Raw genomic sequence first — 17871 nt, 5'->3', positions numbered from 1 at the left:
TTTTCAGATTCTTACAGGAAGATCCTTCTGTCAGCAGAATGACTTTTTATTCTAAGCTCCTTTTGCCCATCTCAGTGCCCCTAACTGCAGTTCAGTGAAACACTTAAAACCCCCTACACTGTGGATCTTCAATGGCATGCACCACTAGTTACCCTACTTCCAAAACTCCACACATGCAGGAGTTGCCAGGAATATATGGCATCACTTGCTTACGTGTAAATCTGCTGATAGATGGAGAGGGAAATAGATTAAAAATCAGTCCCAACCCTCAAAGCCCAGTAAACACCTTATCTGCTGAAGTCACTGAATAGGAGGAGTCAAAATTGCAGAAGCTTGACTACAGCTTTATTTTTTGCTTCCTACTCACTCACTTCATTGGTGTCATTCAGTTGTGTTAGACATCTAGCATAAGGAAACAATTTGCCACTTGTTTGTAGATATTACACATCACTTTTTCTCCACTTCCACATGCTGAAATTGTGTTTCTTCCTCTGTTTGATATACTGGGTGAAATCAGGTAAGAACCATTAGCTTGCTTGTAATGTGGAATCTTTGCTTTAATCAAACATTAAAAAAATGAATATTCTTTTATTTAAATTAGCCAAAAGATTAAGATAAAATCTTATGAATTATGCATAATGGAGCATATGATTTCTTAAACGAATTCAATAACTGAAACTGAGACATAAATTTTTATTTTAGAGTAAATAGAACCAAGCCTGATACTTTATCTGTGGCTGTACTTTGCCCAGAGACCTGCTCAGGTATGTGCACTTTGTTTTAAAGTAGCCGTAATCATGAAATAGTCTTGACATACTAATATGAGTTTATTGGTTTTTGCTGATGTGATAGTTGCTTAGTTTTTCAAGTTATGTGTTACATTTTTAAATAGTAAAATCTAGCTACAAAAAAGACTGTGAACTTAAGATTTTCCCTTTTTCAATCACACAAGATAATTAAAATGCTTACAAACGTGCACAAGAAAGTTACGATTATACATTAACTTGTTTAAAATGCATGCGTAACAGCCCAGTGCCTACATGCGTGTTTTGATTGCACAGAAAAGAGTGAGTACTCCAACAAGAGAGCACAAAGGGCAGCTGGGTATTGCTTCCAGCGTTCAATGACAAACATTTGAAATCCGGGAGTTTGAGAAACTTCCCCCTATGACTCCTCACTAAACAATTCAAAGTATTAAATCTATAAACCTATTTGTATTACTTATCTAATTCCACAGTAAAAGCATCATCATTTCACTTTTATTCCCTATTTACTTTTGAAAGAATAACTTCTGTCATTTCGCAGCTAAGAGTAAATGAGTTGCTTCTCTTTGACATTTGACAGCTAGTAAATAGGTTTGGCAGTTAAAATAATTTCCTTGTGATAGATTTCTCACTTCATGGAACAGACTCTGTCTGGTTTATCTCACTATCAGTCCACTGGTTTTAGAAGAAGTAATTTTTATTTCTACCAGTCAAATGATTTTAAAAAAATTCAAAATATTTAAAGGAATGCAGAGCAATATCTTAGGGTGAATCTTTTATATTTTAGATATGAAGAAGTGAATTTTAAGGATCTGCGATTAAACTTGGATTTAAAGACCACATCAGGCAAAATGAGAGTTTCATGTTGTACCTTTGAAACTATAATCAAGTGACTGGTTTTTATTTTCACTTTGTAGATGCAGTTAGTGAAATGTAATTTATATTCTAGTTTTATCATAATATACAAATATATGAAAACCAGAAATCAAATGTGACACAAATATTGTTAACATCTCAGGGTCATGTCACATGCATGGCATTTTACCAAGTTCTTGATTATTATTTTTATTAAATTCAAGTCCACTTCAGCTGAACAGTTCTCAGTTTCAAAACTTCTTGGATAAGTCCAAGAGATGAAATGAGTTGTCTTCCTGTTTCACTTGTTAGTTAATAACCTGTCTAGTAATCTCAGTTAAAGTTATTTATGTGTTTAAATGAGGAAAACAATGCTATTTATTTTTCAATATAACTCGGTCTTTTTCTCTGTGTAGTAATTGTAGTTACTGTGATAACATGATGATAGGCATGAAACTTTTGTCTGGTTGGTATGCAGCAGGGAGTTTCAGGTTATTTTTAACACTGTGTAACTTCAAGTCTGCTCTTGTTTGGACTATATCCATTATTTTTTTGTGATGTCCAGCCCAGAAGTGACCAGTCTAGTCCTTGTAGGTGCATGGTTTGGCATTAGAGGTGATTGGTCTAGTTCCCTAAATTAGTGAATTAGAGTCTTTAGTGCCTTTACTGTATCTTTATTGCACCTTGAATGCCATAATTCACATCGTTCAGCTTTGCTTAGACCTGACCTGTAGTATTGAACACATATTTCAGATACCTTGTAAGCCACCCACACTTGCCTTTGGCAGCTTTAAGACAGGCTTCAGGCTTGCTGTCCATCTCAGATGTGGTGGGTTTGGTTCTGCCTGTGAGCTGTTCTCTGGGAAAAGGAGAAGGGCTGGAACTGCTTCTCTTCTGACTCAAAAAAAATCTGAGAAATTCAGGTTATTTTTTTAATATTACTTTTAAGGAACTAAGAAGATACTATTTGTTTTCTCACTTTTGCTTTCTTGAAAGTGACTTGTTTTGCAAAGATTTTAATGATGGAAGAGTTGAAAAAGCATCAGCAAGTAACAGAGGGACAAAAGTATTGTGTAACGTAAATGTAACCCACTAGAAGTCAAGAGATGGGCCAAAAAACTTGGCCAAAAACAACTAACACCATAGCAAAGGTGAAGAGGCCATTGTAGAAGAACTGACAGGTGTTGGTGTTCTACCCAGAATCCTAAAGTGGTTTATCTACACAATGTGACCAGCAGCCAAAAGAGATCTTTAAAGTGTGAACTTTGGATGTTAACCAGACAGAGGAGAAATTTAGTCATTTTAGACCCTTGTGAAAATCTCCATCCTCTTGTTGACCAGCTTAACTCGGTACACCCTAACTGTGCAAGTACAGACAGAAATGCTAAATCCTACTGTTTGTCATGTGCCATTATGTACACTGACCTTAATTCTTTTTTTTTCCAAACTCAGAGCAAGATTCTTTGTTTTTTCTGCCTTTATTTCTTGGTAATGATGCCATTATGGTGATACAAAGCTAGGAAAGGGTTCTGGATCATTCCTGTTTTGTCAGGCAGCTATTTCTTATTGCTAGATCAAACAAATAAGATCTAAGGATTGGCAGCATAGCCAACCAGGCCCAAAGAGGAAGAAACAACCACAACAGCCTTCCTGTTTATATAGCACACACTTGTGAAAAAATTCTGAGAACCTGCCTTTGATGGTGAAATAAAGGATCTTATCAACACTGGCTACTAATTAGTACTTATAAAGAAAAAAATACACTGTTCAGGAAAAAATTGGGATAATTTCACATTTGAAGGGTTCAGATGAGCATAGGGGTATCTGCAGAGTCATTAGTTAAAGTGTGGTTCCTTGTTCAGTGCGTGTTTTGACACCTCTTTCCAAAGGTCAAGAGTAAAGAAAATGGAAGTTCTCCACTTTCAGTAGAAAAATATATGGAAAGAAAAGTGAAGAGGTGGTATTTCAGGTAGCCTAACTCATCAAATGATTGTCTTAATATTTTCATCTTTTTCAGATGAGGAAGAAAAGTGTCCCGAATTTACAGACCTTAACCTAGGTGATGCTTTGTCTGGAACAGAACTCCATGTTCAGCTACTCCTCTACACAAGGGATAATCGAGATTGTGCTGAGAGACTCATTGAACACAATGTTACTGCATCTGAGTACCTGAATACAACCAAGAAAATTGTCTTTGTTATTCATGGCTTCAGGCCAACAGGATCTCCTCCAGCATGGCTGGGTGACATGAAGAAGCTTTTACTGTCTTCAGATGATATTAATCTCATTATAGTTGATTGGAATCGTGGTGCCACCACTGTGAATTACATAAGTGCTGTGGAAAACTGCAGAAAAGTTGCAGAAATACTGAAGAATTATGTTGACCAGGTGCTGGTAAGGCAAAGCATTGCATCTGTTCTGAAAAAGTGTGAAGAGCATGGTTTGAGTGGGAATGGATATTTCAAATATATCTATTGAGGAGTCCAGTGAACAATGTCAAATCACATTTCTTTATGGAGATATTGCTATCTTTACTTGCAGTTATTATTGCAAATATTTAACTTTACCTGAGTTCTTATTTCCCTTTCACTGAAATGTGCCTGAAAGTGCATCTGATTTCTTGAACCAGCTGGAAGTTTTAGGTCTTCTGGAAAGAGTGAATTCAGCAGTGGGGAAGTGAAGGGAGAGATGATAAAATAGTATGCAGCATAAACATTTTCAAAGGCATTGCACTACTCTTTTTACTATTAATCTACTATAAATAAAGGTTTAAAATGAGAAATAAGCCATTGGAAAAGATATAAATATTAATTCCAAAATGGTATAAACTTGTTGTCTCTCTAGAGCAGTCTCTGAAACCATAGTTGATGCCAATGGTCTGAACTGGACTTAAGATTTATTGCTTGATAAAATCAACAAAACATGTCATGATGTTATTTATGCTGTTGTCTGATTTGTCACTTGAATTGGTTTTTTTTCCTCACCACTTATTTCTCAGCCATTCTCAGAAATTTTGAATGCTGTGAGTAAAAAAACATTCATGTGGAATTTCAGAAAAAACATCCAATATTTTGAGAAAGGCTGAGGTGAAAGGAGAGAAAGCCTATCAGAATCTGTCCTCTGGGACTAGATACAGTGATAGCAATTTGCAATTGTGCCAGTAGATTTATTGTTATGGAATAATAAAAAAAAAAAAAAATAGGGCTATGAGAAGATTAATTAAGTTAATTGCTGTTTACAGATCTGCTTGGGAAACAGTGACAGTGTGTGTGAGTCCAGAAAGTGCTGGGGGAGGAGGGTCTGTAGTGTCCCACAGCTATCACTTTCACACTTACAAGCTGTTGTGAGGCCTTTCTAATTCATTTTGAGACATACTAAAATTTCAGATCCTGTGTGTCACCCCATCATTTTGCAGGGATTTCAACTAGGTCAGCTGACACTGTTTTAGAGTTCTTCTGTAGATTTTCATTTGGGTTTTTTTGAATACTGCCTGCTTTCTAGAATAGACATTTTAAGGTGTGCATTTGACACCATTATTCAGCAGTTGTGTGATATAAGCATTTGTTAATGGTATTATGGTTTTATTTTATTTTGTTGGAAGGATAAAGCAGGGCAAGATTTTTTTTCCCTCCTTCATATTTCTGGTTCAACTTTCCTATATCTGATAAATGTCTTCCTCTTCCCTTCCCTACTTCCCTTCTAACTAATGTAGCATTTCAGAAGAAATGTGACTCAAGCTTCCTTTTTACATTTTCTAGTTAAAGAATTTTATAATTTCTACACTTTAACTAATACTGAATTGCAAACTGAAAGGAACTTAGTAATATCCATTTTTTTTAGAGCTAGAAAATTAGAAATATAATTTAAAGTACTGACCAAAAGTGAAAACTCAATCAGCCTAGTGATTTCTGTTCTGTTAATTCTGTGTGTGACTGGCTTTGGTGTTTTTTGCCCCTGATAGGTGGGTGGAGCTTCGCTTGACTCTCTGTATATGATTGGAGTTAGTCTTGGTGCTCATATAGCTGGTTTTGTTGGCCAAAAGTATAATGGCAAACTTGGCAGAATTACAGGTAAGGCTTTTAATCCCAGTGCACATATTCTATTGTACCTTGTATTGTTGTCAGAGCTCTGAGACATCGACAAACGAGAACTGAATATTTAATGACATACATGAGGAAAAATACAGCCCTGATAGCAGTTCAGGAAATTGGGCAAGTCTGCCTTCAGGACATAAATTACAGATTAAATTTTTCAACCTGGTTACCTCTAGTCTCTCAAATGAAAATTGAGTGCTTCATCTAGATGCCACTTAAGTTAAATTATATGCTACCTGAATGTTTGACTAGTTGTGTTCTGGAGGTGAGAGCAGTTATATTGTGCCTTTTGTTCTTATAAAATGTATAACAGATATGGTATTTTCTGGGGAAAAAGACAAAAAAAAAATTTCCTGACCTAATCTCCAATGCTGTTGGCTTACATTCATCTGAATAAAGGGGACATGAGCATATCTAGTTATGGAAAGAGAGAAATTCATAGATATGGATTGATCAGTCTTGTGGTAGGAATCTTTGCTTTTCTTAGCAAGTTGAAAAGAAAAATTATGCTTTTTAAAATTTTTTATACCAGTAAAATGAAGAATCACTGTTGATTAATGCTCAGATGTTGGTATTTTATATATCTGTAGAAGGAGCCCAGGGTTTATGATGCAAATGTTGTTTTTATTCAGGTCTGGATCCAGCAGGCCCTTCATTCACTGGAGAACCACCAGAGCGCAGACTGGATCCTACTGATGCACAGTTTGTGGATGTAATCCATTCAGATATTGATGGTAATAACAGAGCCTTGACTCGCCTCTTTCAGCTTGAGGAAAGGCAGGAAAGCAAAAGAGAAGGGATAAGCTGTTTCAGTAACATCCAAATAGTGGATGTTACTAGAGAAGAGTAACAAGAGAATATTTCCTGTTAACATGAATGTTCTTTTCCTGTGCGAGTGTGTATGAACACAGAGGTTGTAAGCACATGGTTATCACTGAATTAATCCCTTCTGAGACAGTCAGGCTCTTCTGTATCAACTTAGTACATCACATTTTAAGCCACTGCTTCAAATACTAAATCATGTTACTGTAAGGTTAAAAAGTAGAACATTGTAAAGTCTGCTTCCTCTATGCTTTAATCTCTGGTTTCATTTTTTCATCAAAACTGTAAATAAACCTTTATTACCACAATTGTCCCATTATTTGTGTAGTTTCTTATCAGTTTCTTTAATAATATTAAAATTTTAGTATTTTCCTATACTAATTTCAGTGTGAGGCTGTAAAATACCAATTTTTGTAATGTTCCCATTATGTGAATCAAGAAAATGTGTGGCAAAAAGGAAGGTAGGCCAGATTGAATTAACTCTTATTTGTGGAATTTTGCTTACTTTTATAAGACAGATACAGATTTTCCTACTTTGATTTACTGCTAATATTGATTGTAGTTCAAAATCCAATGTCTTGCAAAAAAAGGAAAATTTTACTTTAATGCAAATTGCACTGGGAAAGAATTTTGGTTGGAGTGGATATGAATTTCATAAATTTATTTATGTAAATAATATCTCAGTAACAGCTGTTTCTGTTCTTTCCCTTTTGCAGCAGTAGGAATCTTACACAATTTTGTATACATTTGTGTACAGCATTTTACATATATATAATTTTCTTAAAGAGAAAAATACCCTTGACTTCTACCTCATAGTATGACTTTGATTTACAGTACAAAAAGAATGGTATAATTGCAAAAAAATTCTTTAAAACTTCTATGATTTTTGGAGTAAATGTTATGATAAATAATTGCCTTCGTAATTCTGTTTATGGGTTTGGTTTTTTTTTAATTCGTGATGTTTTTACTTTAGTACTAGGTTTCAAGAAGCCTTTAGGAACCATTGATTTCTATCCAAATGGAGGAATGGATCAGCCTGGTTGTCCAAAAACATTTTTCAGTGGTAAATAAAAATTGTTTATTTAACGAGAAGAAAAGTTGGAGATCAAATCAAAAAAGGTTAAATTGAATTGAATGTACACTGCACTTTGTGAGTAATATGGGACCTGAGACTGTATGCTTTCTTTTTCATCCCTATGCAGCAAAAGAAAAATAATAAAGATATAATCTTGCTATAACATAAATTTCCTACCATATAATTAATAATGGCATGATGGAATTATGTTATTGTATTATATATAAAACCTGAATATACTGATCATTATTTTTCCTTGGTTATATGGTTCCAGGCATGGGGGAAGGTGTTTGTATCCCAGTGGTTTGGGCAGGATCCCTTGCCTATGACATGGAAGGCAAGGCTTCCACATCCCCACTGTGTTTTAGGGTCCTCCTGGCTGGCAATGATGAATTAGGTTTTGGTGTTGGATATGTCTTTTAGGCTCTAGGAGCAAAACAGTTTTATGAAATTATCTTTTGATGCAAAATTTTGCTTATTTCAACTTCCATGAGTGTTAGGCAAGGTTGCTGGCAATTATTGTTGTATACTCTTTTGGGTGTGTTTGTTTCTGTCAGTGTTTCCCCTTACTAATTTGCTCAGTGCTGCTACCAGTTAGAGCTGCTGCAAAGGCATAAGGCTTTCACTTGTGTGTTTGTGAGTATGGGAGAATCCCTTAAGCCAGGTCAATCATCATCTCCACAATTCCCAAAGTTTGGTTTTTCAGGAAAGGAAGGAATTTATTTCCCCAGAAAACTAGACAGAAGAATCTCTGAAATGTTTCTTATGGAATTTTTTTTTGGCCAAAACTGTCACTCAGAGAGTGGTAAAGCCCTGGCACAAGTTTCATGGAGAAGTTATGGATGTACCACAGGGTGAGCCCTGGAAGTGTTCAAGTCCTGCTTGGATGGGGCTCTGAGCAACTTGGTGTAGTGGAAGGTGTCCCTGCCCAAGGCAGAGGGGTTGGAACAAGATGATATTTAAGGTCCCTTCCAACCCAAACCATTCTGTGATTCTACTTATAGAACATATTTTTTCATTAATAAAATTATTAACTATTCTTTTTATGTTTTTTTTTTTCTGCCCTGAAGGACTTCAGTATTTTAAATGTGACCATCAGAGATCTGTCTTCCTCTTCTTATCATCTTTGAAAAGCAAGTGCGACATAATAACATATCCTTGTGACTCTTATCTGGATTACAAGAGAGGAAAATGTGTTGATTGTGATGCTTTCCAGCCAATGTCCTGCCCAGTAGTGGGTAAGTGTTACCATATCTGTTCTGGGCTGGATGAGATTTCCTGGGAAGTAGTTTAAAGTTCGTGGGTTTGTCTGGTTTACAGTTATCCCTGTTAGGCACAGGTGCTGAATGTTCCTACTCGTTGGTCTTTATGCTTTCCAGTCTGGAATGGAGTCAGTGTTTCTCCTTTCTAGAGAAAAACTGCTTGTGCTTTGTTCACCACTTCAGGCTTTAAGAGTGTCATGTGATTCCCTAGAGGACCTGTGGTTTTTATTTAAGACTAATAATGTTTAAAGCAACCTCATGGGTTTTTTAGCTCTTCCTTTGGAATCAAGCTTTTATTTGGAGGGAATTTTAGTTGTTTTGGGGGTTTGTTGCTTTTAGAGAGGATTTGGGTGCAGTTTGAAAAGAGCTACAATAGTGTGAGAATTTCCTAGTTGGCAGGATTTTCTTAAGAATTAAATTTTTAAAATACATAATTACAAGGTAACTTTCAATTTTTATCTTGTCTTTTTTATTTTTGCACCCTTATGCTGGGATGTGTATGTTATATTAGTTGGATCAGGTTGGAAGAAAAAGCATAGATTGATTTGTGTTCTATTTTCTAAGAAACCAACCATAATGAGCCTTTATAGTAGGACAGAAAGACTCCAGGACTTCCCCAGCATGGTTATTAGCCGAGCCTGATGCACTTGGACAGAATGCCCAAGGTAGAGGTGGAGAAATATTTCCACAGTCAGCTGCTGAGTCTGGGAACTGAGTGGAGAAGCAGCATCCTTCTGCTGCAATCTTTCCTGCTTTGCAGTGGCAGCTCTGCAGCCTGGAATTAGCCTTCCCTGTCCAGTCTAGGTAGAGAGACTAACAGGAAGAGAGCAGGATTTTCTGTTCTAGAAACAGGGACTGTTATCAAGCCTCAAAGACAGCAATCATGGAATTGTATAAATTTATTTCTACTATTTTCTATTAAATCCATGAGCTTAGGGGGTGTGCAGAGTATCTTATATTTTATTAAAAAAATCTAAAAATAGACTGAAGAATTAAAATATATGTAATGATTCAAATGAAAGAAAGGAAAGCTGTTCTGCAAATATGTGGTGTGCATTTTTGGGGTTGTTTTTATTACCTCTGCAGTATTTTGAAAGCACTAATTTTTGGAGTTAGTATCTAGAGTAAAGAGGTTATTATTACATTGTGACAATTTTAGTGATACTAATATATTAGAGGAGTTAAATACTTGTATACTACAGTCTGTTTTATTCGGAGGATTCCTTCCTTTTTCTAGTCAGTTTTCTTTCTCAGAGGATATTTAAGAAAATTAAAGCCAAATTTTTCACGGTGTGAGATTCTTTTGTGTAAACATACGTGTATCGTGATTTTGCTAAATGTCTGAAATGAAACAATTAAACTTTGGATTTCAGGTTATCATGCTGATAGATGGAAAAAACTGTTGATTCCATATAGTTCACCAATGAAAGCTTACTTTGATACCTCAGACCAGGACCCATTCTGCAGTGAGTAACTAAATACGTACATAAAACCTCTTTATAAGAATTTATTACTCATTTTTAGCTGATCTGGAGTGAAAACATGTTAAAAGTAGAAGTTAGTGCTAGCCACTGTGTAAAATGATGTAAAAAACCATGAACTAAGGGTCAGTTCACAGACTGGAGGAAGAAGAAAAGTTAATACTGTGTGAACTGGGAAAGAAATGTACCCTTTAAAAGTAATGGGATGGACTGCCAAGAGGAAGAAGGAAGCCAGAAAATGAGAATTAATCAGGAGGGAAAAAGCTGGATTGATGCAACCTGCTTAGATGGGATCAATGCTGCCGTTTCCAGAGAGCAGGAAAGGGAAGCGAGACTGCCCTGGGTGGGGGACAAAACAGAGACACCTCTAAGTTCCACCCTAGGAGGAGATCACCCTACAGTCAACTAAAGCTTCTCCATGTCTCCCCAGGAGTAAAACAGTGAAGGGAAAACTCAGCTGGCTGCTTCAGAGTTATGCTCTGTGGCAATGAGCTATCATGGCATAGGCTTCAGCTGCAACAGTTTAGATACCTACCTGGACATGTAGGTCCATCCTAGATTCTCATCCAATTTCTGTTGGTATTAAAATATTCTAGCACCTAAACAAGTGCCACACACACTTCTAATTAGTTATGTTTAAGGTTATTTCATTTAGGGTATGGGGACAGGCTTACTGGGAATTAATGTTGAAATTAGGTTTTCCCATTAGTTTTGTCCATCATCTTGGCAAGTTTTATGACCAGGAACACATGGTCCTAGTCATGTTTGCTGACATCATTGCATCTTCCAAAGTACTGAGGAGAGGTGAATGAAGTGAAGGATTTCACATCATATTTTTTACATAAAAATTATGTAAAATAACTCCTCTTTCCAGTGTCTTTGAGTTCAACCCAAACCTGTTCCTGCTGTTTTCCCTGCCCCTCACTGGTGGTGGTAAAAGGGAGAAAAGAGGAAGAGAAATATTATCAAAGATAGGAGGAGGCACGTGAAGCAAAATAAGAAATATTGTAATGACAGTATAAATTTAAAGGAAAATATTCAAGACAAAGAGAAAAAAAAAATGCAAAGTCAGGAAACAAAACAAACCAGTCTGAAAAAGTGTTAGTTAAAGCCTTAATTATTAGATATTTGGAAACCTGAGGAAACAGAAATTAACAAGAGATCATAAAAAGAAGGGAAATTGTAAACTTGAGCAAGACAAGACCTCTTATGAGGCCTGGTCTTGTGGGAGAGAATGATACTTAGCCACATGCCAAAAAATAAAGACAGTTTTTCTTGTTGTACTGACCAGGAGCAATAAAGGTGTGTGGTTCCAGTACTGGAGAAAGCTACAGAAGTCCAGGTCAGGGTTTGTGAGGGCACAAGGCAAGTCAGCAGCAGGTCAGCTTTTTATTCTCATTTGAACAGGGAGGGTAAAAGCAAAGATTCACTATTCCTATCACCTACCAGTGAATACATTTAACAGGGTGGGGATACCAGCTGTTTCCTTTTGAGATCATTCTTTGACTCTCATGATTTCCTATTTCTTCCTGCAGTGTATAACTACTTAATGGACATTACTACCTGGAATAAAAGCCTTAGGAGAGGTTTCATTAAAGTTAAAATGATAGATGATGCTGGAAACACAGTAGAGTCACAGATGAATAGGTATGTTGTTCTTTGTCTTTAAATCTTTTTTTTAATCACTTTACAGGACTTATTTTCTGAGTTTTCTAAACATTTTAACTTGAAGTTTTAAGTTGAAAAAGTATCTTGAGTTTGTTGAGACTTGGCTATGGCCCCATTTCCTGGATGTGGCTCAGTATCAGGGGCAATGCCCTCACCCTGAAATGATCCTTTCCCAGGTCCCTGCTTGGTGCTGGTTTCAATCCTGTTCTAGCTGGCCTCATTGGAATGCTCAAAGTTGATACATCCCACAAGATTTCCCAGTTAAATAATAATACTTAGCGGTAATGAATATTACTCAGCTAACAAAAGCCTGACTAAATATTTTTCTTTAGTGAAGCTTCAACATTTCAGCAATATAAAAAAGTCAAAATACTGACTGGATTCCACCGAGACATTGAAAAAATTGCAAAAATTTCCATGACCTTTTTGACGAAGACTTTAATAGGCCCAAAAAAAAAGCTTAGAATTCTCCAGATGAAGCTGAAATCTCTCAATAATCCAAAAAGGTGAGTGTTTGTTATGTATCACAGCTGGGTATCAACTAAGGTGCTCAGGATGTTTTCTCAGTAATCTGTATTTCCCTGCATTATTTTTTTCTAATTGCATATTCCTAAGTATGAATATTCTTCTCATCATCCTGATGATCAAATTTGTCATGTGGAAGAGCTGCTGTGTACATTTACATTTAGTGCACAGCAGCTTGCACATGAAGGTGTCACACGTGCTGTGTGTCACAGCTGTGCTTTCAAGGACCAGCCTGACTTGTATGGGCAGCTTCTCCTCCATAAGATGAATTTTATCAAGCACTTTTCTGATTTTCCTATGTGTCTGTACACAGCTTTTCACACTCAGTTGTGAAATGGAGTACTTCAGCAACATGTGTGACTGGAATTGTTGTTTTGGTCTTACTGATGACAGTAAAAAGTTCTTCTAAGATCAGAACACAGTCTGTGTCTGCTTACAGTTAAAATGAAATAATCTGCTTTTTTTTCCCTTGTAAATGAGTGGAATTACTAAGCTTTTATTAATTCTAGTTTAAAATATTTCAGCAGTATTATAATATGTTCATTTTTTTAAATCGCCAAATTTACTTGTACAGTAACTCTAGCAGTTAAATTTTGCATTTGCATCTCATGAAAAGAAGATATTACATAGAATAGGTAAGAAACATCCAGGAGTAGCAAGAGTACTTTGTTTGAGAGTTGTTGATTTTTTCCTTATTAATGGCAGATTCCAGAAAGTCAGAATTTAAAATAAAAACCTAAAAATGTGCATCATATAAGTAATAGCAAATGAGTAATGAATGAGAATAATATTACAATACTTAGTAAGTCTTAATTCAGTATATTTTATTAACTTGAGATGCAACATTTGAAGATTTCTTATATGGTGTATGATAATAGTGTAGTAGGAATTGGGAATGATACTTTGCAAAAATTATGAAACCTTCTTAAATTAATCTGCTATTTTAGATTTACTGTGGAAGAGACGAGATGGATGGGAGAGACTTAGGAAGAAACAAAACACTCAGTAATCAAAATAGTACCCCAGAATGTGCATACATTTGACTTTATTAACTTATTGAAAGCCATAAGTCTCAAGCTCTCAGGTGAAAATGACATGATTGTATTTCAAAGCATTTGGTAATGAGAGAGGGTGAAAAGTTCTAAATCATATTCCAATTTTTTTTCTCAGCCCAATGGTGATAAATCAGAAGATACATTTTGTGTAAGCCTGTCAGCACCTGGGGCTTTCTCAGATAATGATCTAGCAAGCAAACAAGAAAGATTTTCAGTGAACAGCCCTTATAGGGTTTGAGTTTTCATTTCTGTTGGTCTGACTCTTGTTAGTTTAAAAGTAAGATGCACTTGATATGCTTTAATATAAGATCCACTAAAGTCCTTCATGTGGAGCCTCATCAGATTGCAGCTGTAGAGGCATGTTAGATACTTTTAGAGAACAGTGAAAAATACTGTACTGAATCAGCATGTGAAGGTAATTTGAATGCAGATGTTACAGCACTATTGGTATAATTACCTAATTGCTCTTTGTAATTATACCAACCTATATTTACCTTATTTAGATATAATTACAACAATTACTTGAATTCAGGATGATCAACTAGAAACTACATTAAAACTATTTAAATTATTCACAACAAAGTAGTAGATAAAAACCAGGGGACAGATGCAGGGATAAAAGATAATAGGAGTCTCAGTCTCCCCAGGTCTGGGTTAATGGCAAACTGTGGGAATTTGGAGAATATGACAGACAACTGTCTGCTGGGCTGATCCACTATTCACACAGATGGTGTGTAAATATGGGAGTGCTGAAACGTACAAATAATTTTCATACTCTTCTTCTGATCTCTGAGATAAATAATTTCTATTCACCCATAAAACCAGAAAGCTTTGCTAACTTGTGCATGTCCAGGTGTCAGTTATCCCCAAAATCTTACAAACCTGTCAGTGAATTTAGATGCATTTAAAGAGGAAGGTGAATGTCTCAAAGATACTTAGCCAGATACCTCTGGGGTTTTTTTACCAAAACAAGAACAGAGGCAATGTAAAGAAGACCTTGCAAAACAAGTGTGACATGATTTTTAGTAGACAGCAGAGAAGCCGTTTAGGTTGAGGGGTTAAGGAAGCCTCACCTGACAAAACCACTATTTTTTGTGTTTTGCTCCTTGTTGGTGAACCTGCTTCCTGCTGAGGGTTACTCTCCTGCGAGACATTCCTGTAACTCATTAATCACAAGCTTAGATGGACTGTGCTTCAGATGAGATAAAATATGTTGGAAAACATAAGCTTTTATTTCTAATATTCAGCATTATGGTTTCGCTAGGTATTTTGGCTCCTGTGGTTAGATATAAATAATACTACAAAAATACTATAATAATGAAACATTGAATTCAAATCAAAAACAAATTGGTGATGAAGGACTGGATAAAATTCTATGTTTTGCACTGTGCAGAACACCAGAAGTCATCTCGATCTTTTTAGTCATAAAATTACTTTCATAACTTTGTGGAGACCTTAAAAGGTGTCATATTCTAAAGGAGAAATCTGACATTCCTTTCACATACAGAGAGGTGGAGCCTTAACTGGTAGGAAATCTTATAAAAATGGGCAACAATGGAAATGTCTGCTGTGTTGTTCTCTCCTTTTGCTGTTCCGCTGTATTCTTCTTCCCAGGCCGAGGTGAATTGTGTGGTATAGCCACATCTATGAGTTCAGAGCAATAGAGAAGATAATTTTAAATAAAATAAGTCTTATGGCTTGTGTGCTGTGGAGGTTCCATCCAAGAGTATGTCTCTCATTTTCCTGTTCAAACTAAGTCTCCCCATACATTACAATAGTGCATGAAGAGCAGGACTGTGACCTGCCTCTGCTCTAAAATTATGCCTGCCTCTGCACTTATATTGACCTCAAAAAGCATGTTTTTCATGTATATGTGGCTCCTTTTGTGACCTTTTTATGTGTTCATGTGGTATTAGTCAGCTATGAGTTTTCTAGGTGTTTAGAAGACAAGTAGCTCTCTTGCATTAAAATCTCTTACACATGCTGTCATCACAAGTGAAAGAGAAAATATTATGATGTGGTTCTTTACTTTCCTATGTAAAATAAAAGGAGAGAAATTTTGCTACCTAGGGAACTCAAAATAAATTATTCAAGCCCCGTGTTAACAGGAATTGTGCAGATTTTGGGTCATGCTGCTAAAGATTTAATTTGAATGCAGATTAATAGCTGTAATGGATGAAATGCTGCGTCTTTGTACTTCAGACCAGTGTGATATACTTCTGTGCATCATCCAGCTGATGTTTGTTTGTTTTTCAGTCCATTAAAGCTACTCTAGGAATGCATGAAATAAAGTATAAACTTAGACAAGGAGATACTTCTTGTCCTGAGTACTGTCTCTGAGAGCTGGTAAATACTGGAGGTTTAATAATTCAAATACTGGAATATTTTTCCGTTAAAGTTAACTTTTTCTGTTATGAATTTTTTTCTTTCTCTGCTTTTGTAGGCTACAGCTGTGCAGATATGATTTTGTACTGATGGAGAACGCTGAAGTGACCTTCAGACCTATCCCTTGCTCTGAGAGGGATGCATGAAAAGACAGCTACTACTAACCTAATTTGTCTCAGGGCAGTGACATTTTGATGCTTCCTTAGGATAAAGACTGCAATGAGAAAGGAAATGAGATAAGCTAGATTTATTTTTCAAGAGTCTACCTGATAATATGCATTATTTGTTCTGAGTGCCTTAGGCTGAAATTAATTGAAAAGTTCAGACATGTATGTGCTTTCAAAATTATTTGAGTAATGTAAATGTATCATGGTGGAGAACATGCAGTGGTCTGTTCATTACTCTTTGTTAGCAGTGAAGCAGCTACTGAATTAAATATGAATTATCTGCATAATCCTGGCACATTATTTGTCACACATATATTTAAATATTTATTATTTGTAATGGCTTTTACATGGAAACATAACGATCTGTCTACTAAATGAATTTAATATATAGTCCATGTGATCTGCGGATCTAATACACAAGAGTTTTTCTGTTTTGTGTTCATTGGATAAATGAATTAATATTTTCTCTTTATGTAACATCTCAGTATGAGGGGTGGAACAATAATATTTGTGAGTACATTTGTAAATTTTCTATTTTAAATCTGTTGTCTTTATCATAGATGAATGCTATTGCAGGCATTCAGATTTTTTTTTTATAACTGCTGTGGACAGAGTAGTGTTGTTTCAGATACAAAGTAATCTAATGTCTATTCTGTGGAGAATAACTTAGAAGTGAAATAAATGTATTTTTATTTTGTTTCTGTTTGGGCCTCTTGGAATTAGAGCTGCTGCTCGGGTTGAGACTGCTGAAAGCTTTCCACCTATTGGGATGTGAGCAGGAATAGATGGTACAAAAAGATTACCTCCTCCAATTCAGAAAAACATGTTTTCTTGTCCCAGATTGCCTTTCCTGATGGAACTGATTGGAGGAGAGATGGGAGAAATGTTTTTTTCTTCTGTAAGGCGGTTTTATGTGTTTCATGCTGGTTTCTCATGCAAATGCATCCTATACACATAATCCATTTCCTTTCTTTCCTGTGCTCCCTCTGTCCCTACACTTGACAGCAATGCTTGAACCTATTAATCAATTTCATCTGAAAGTCAGTGGAATGGGGTGTCCAAAACCTGTGAATTGTATGTTTTGTTGCAAGACAAAAGCTGGGTAGAAAGGAAGATGGAATATAGTGACCTAAGGCAGGCAGGCAGGCATGTTTTCACTGCTGGAGACAGCTTCAGCATGCTGGTCAGTCTATGCAAAGCTCTGAACCAGCCACTGCACATGCTTTTATTTGTCTGGATAAATCAAAAATACACAGACTGGTGGACAGCCATGCTTATAGGACTGACTGTTAAAAAAATTAATTCTAGAGAAACAGGAATTACATTACCATAGGCAATTACCATAGCTCTAGTCAAGTTCTCAGCTTTAGCATTTTACTATATAGTTCTTTGTTCCTTTCCTTTGAGGCCGCCATTAGGAGATACACAGGAGAAGACATATTTGTCTTCTTATTTGCTTGTGGATGAAGGGATGGATTTTTAAAATTTCTCTTTTTTTCTGGTTTTTGAAACTGCTGTTACTCTCCTCATTTCATTCTGGAGGTTTTGTCCAGCCTTTCTCTCATCTACCCTAGTCTGACCTTACCAGGTCTCTGAATCTCCTTTCCTTCCTCACCTTGCCTACAAATACCTGCTACTTATATCCCTTTAAACGAGCACAGAGACCTGAGACTAGATTTCAAATGTCTGGAACTAGAATCTTTCAATGTGTGATATAG

At 36.0% G+C, this 17871-nt stretch overlaps 1 protein-coding gene across 3 annotated transcripts; it reads left to right on the top strand.

Annotated features, from left to right (window-relative positions):
• The first annotated feature begins 286 nt into the window (after nucleotides 1–286).
• LIPI (lipase I) lies at nucleotides 287–16850 on the top strand. Of its 3 annotated transcripts, none has more exons than XM_038153038.1 (10): nucleotides 287–517; nucleotides 3637–4007; nucleotides 5581–5689; nucleotides 6346–6447; nucleotides 7509–7598; nucleotides 8681–8848; nucleotides 10246–10338; nucleotides 11889–12000; nucleotides 12354–12527; nucleotides 16045–16850. In XM_038153038.1, the coding sequence occupies exons 1-10, from the start codon at nucleotides 469–471 to the stop codon at nucleotides 16130–16132; spliced, it is 1356 nt and encodes a 451-aa protein (XP_038008966.1). In that variant the 5' UTR covers nucleotides 287–468; the 3' UTR covers nucleotides 16133–16850. The 3 variants fall into 3 exon arrangements, with proteins under 3 accessions (XP_038008966.1, XP_038008977.1, XP_038008958.1); XM_038153030.1 differs by having other exon boundaries at nucleotides 288–517; nucleotides 3637–4013; XM_038153049.1 differs by lacking the exon at nucleotides 7509–7598 and having other exon boundaries at nucleotides 3637–4013.
• The last annotated feature ends 1021 nt before the right edge of the window (nucleotides 16851–17871 follow it).

This window comes from Motacilla alba, chromosome 1 (assembly GCF_015832195.1).
Source record: "Motacilla alba alba isolate MOTALB_02 chromosome 1, Motacilla_alba_V1.0_pri, whole genome shotgun sequence".
Taxonomy (NCBI): Eukaryota; Metazoa; Chordata; class Aves; order Passeriformes; family Motacillidae; genus Motacilla; species Motacilla alba.
This window is presented reverse-complemented; position numbering and strand designations above follow the sequence as displayed.

Excerpts from the sequence above, each read along its gene's own strand:
- LIPI (XM_038153030.1), top strand. The coding sequence starts at position 469 with ATGCTGAAATTGTGTTTCTTCCTCTGTTTGATATACTGGGTGAAATCA. Across the intron at positions 6,448-7,508 it reads AATCCATTCAGATATTGATG|TACTAGGTTTCAAGAAGCCT; the intron begins GTAATAACAGAG and ends TTTTTACTTTAG. Across the intron at positions 12,001-12,353 it reads GTAGAGTCACAGATGAATAG|TGAAGCTTCAACATTTCAGC; the intron begins GTATGTTGTTCT and ends ATTTTTCTTTAG.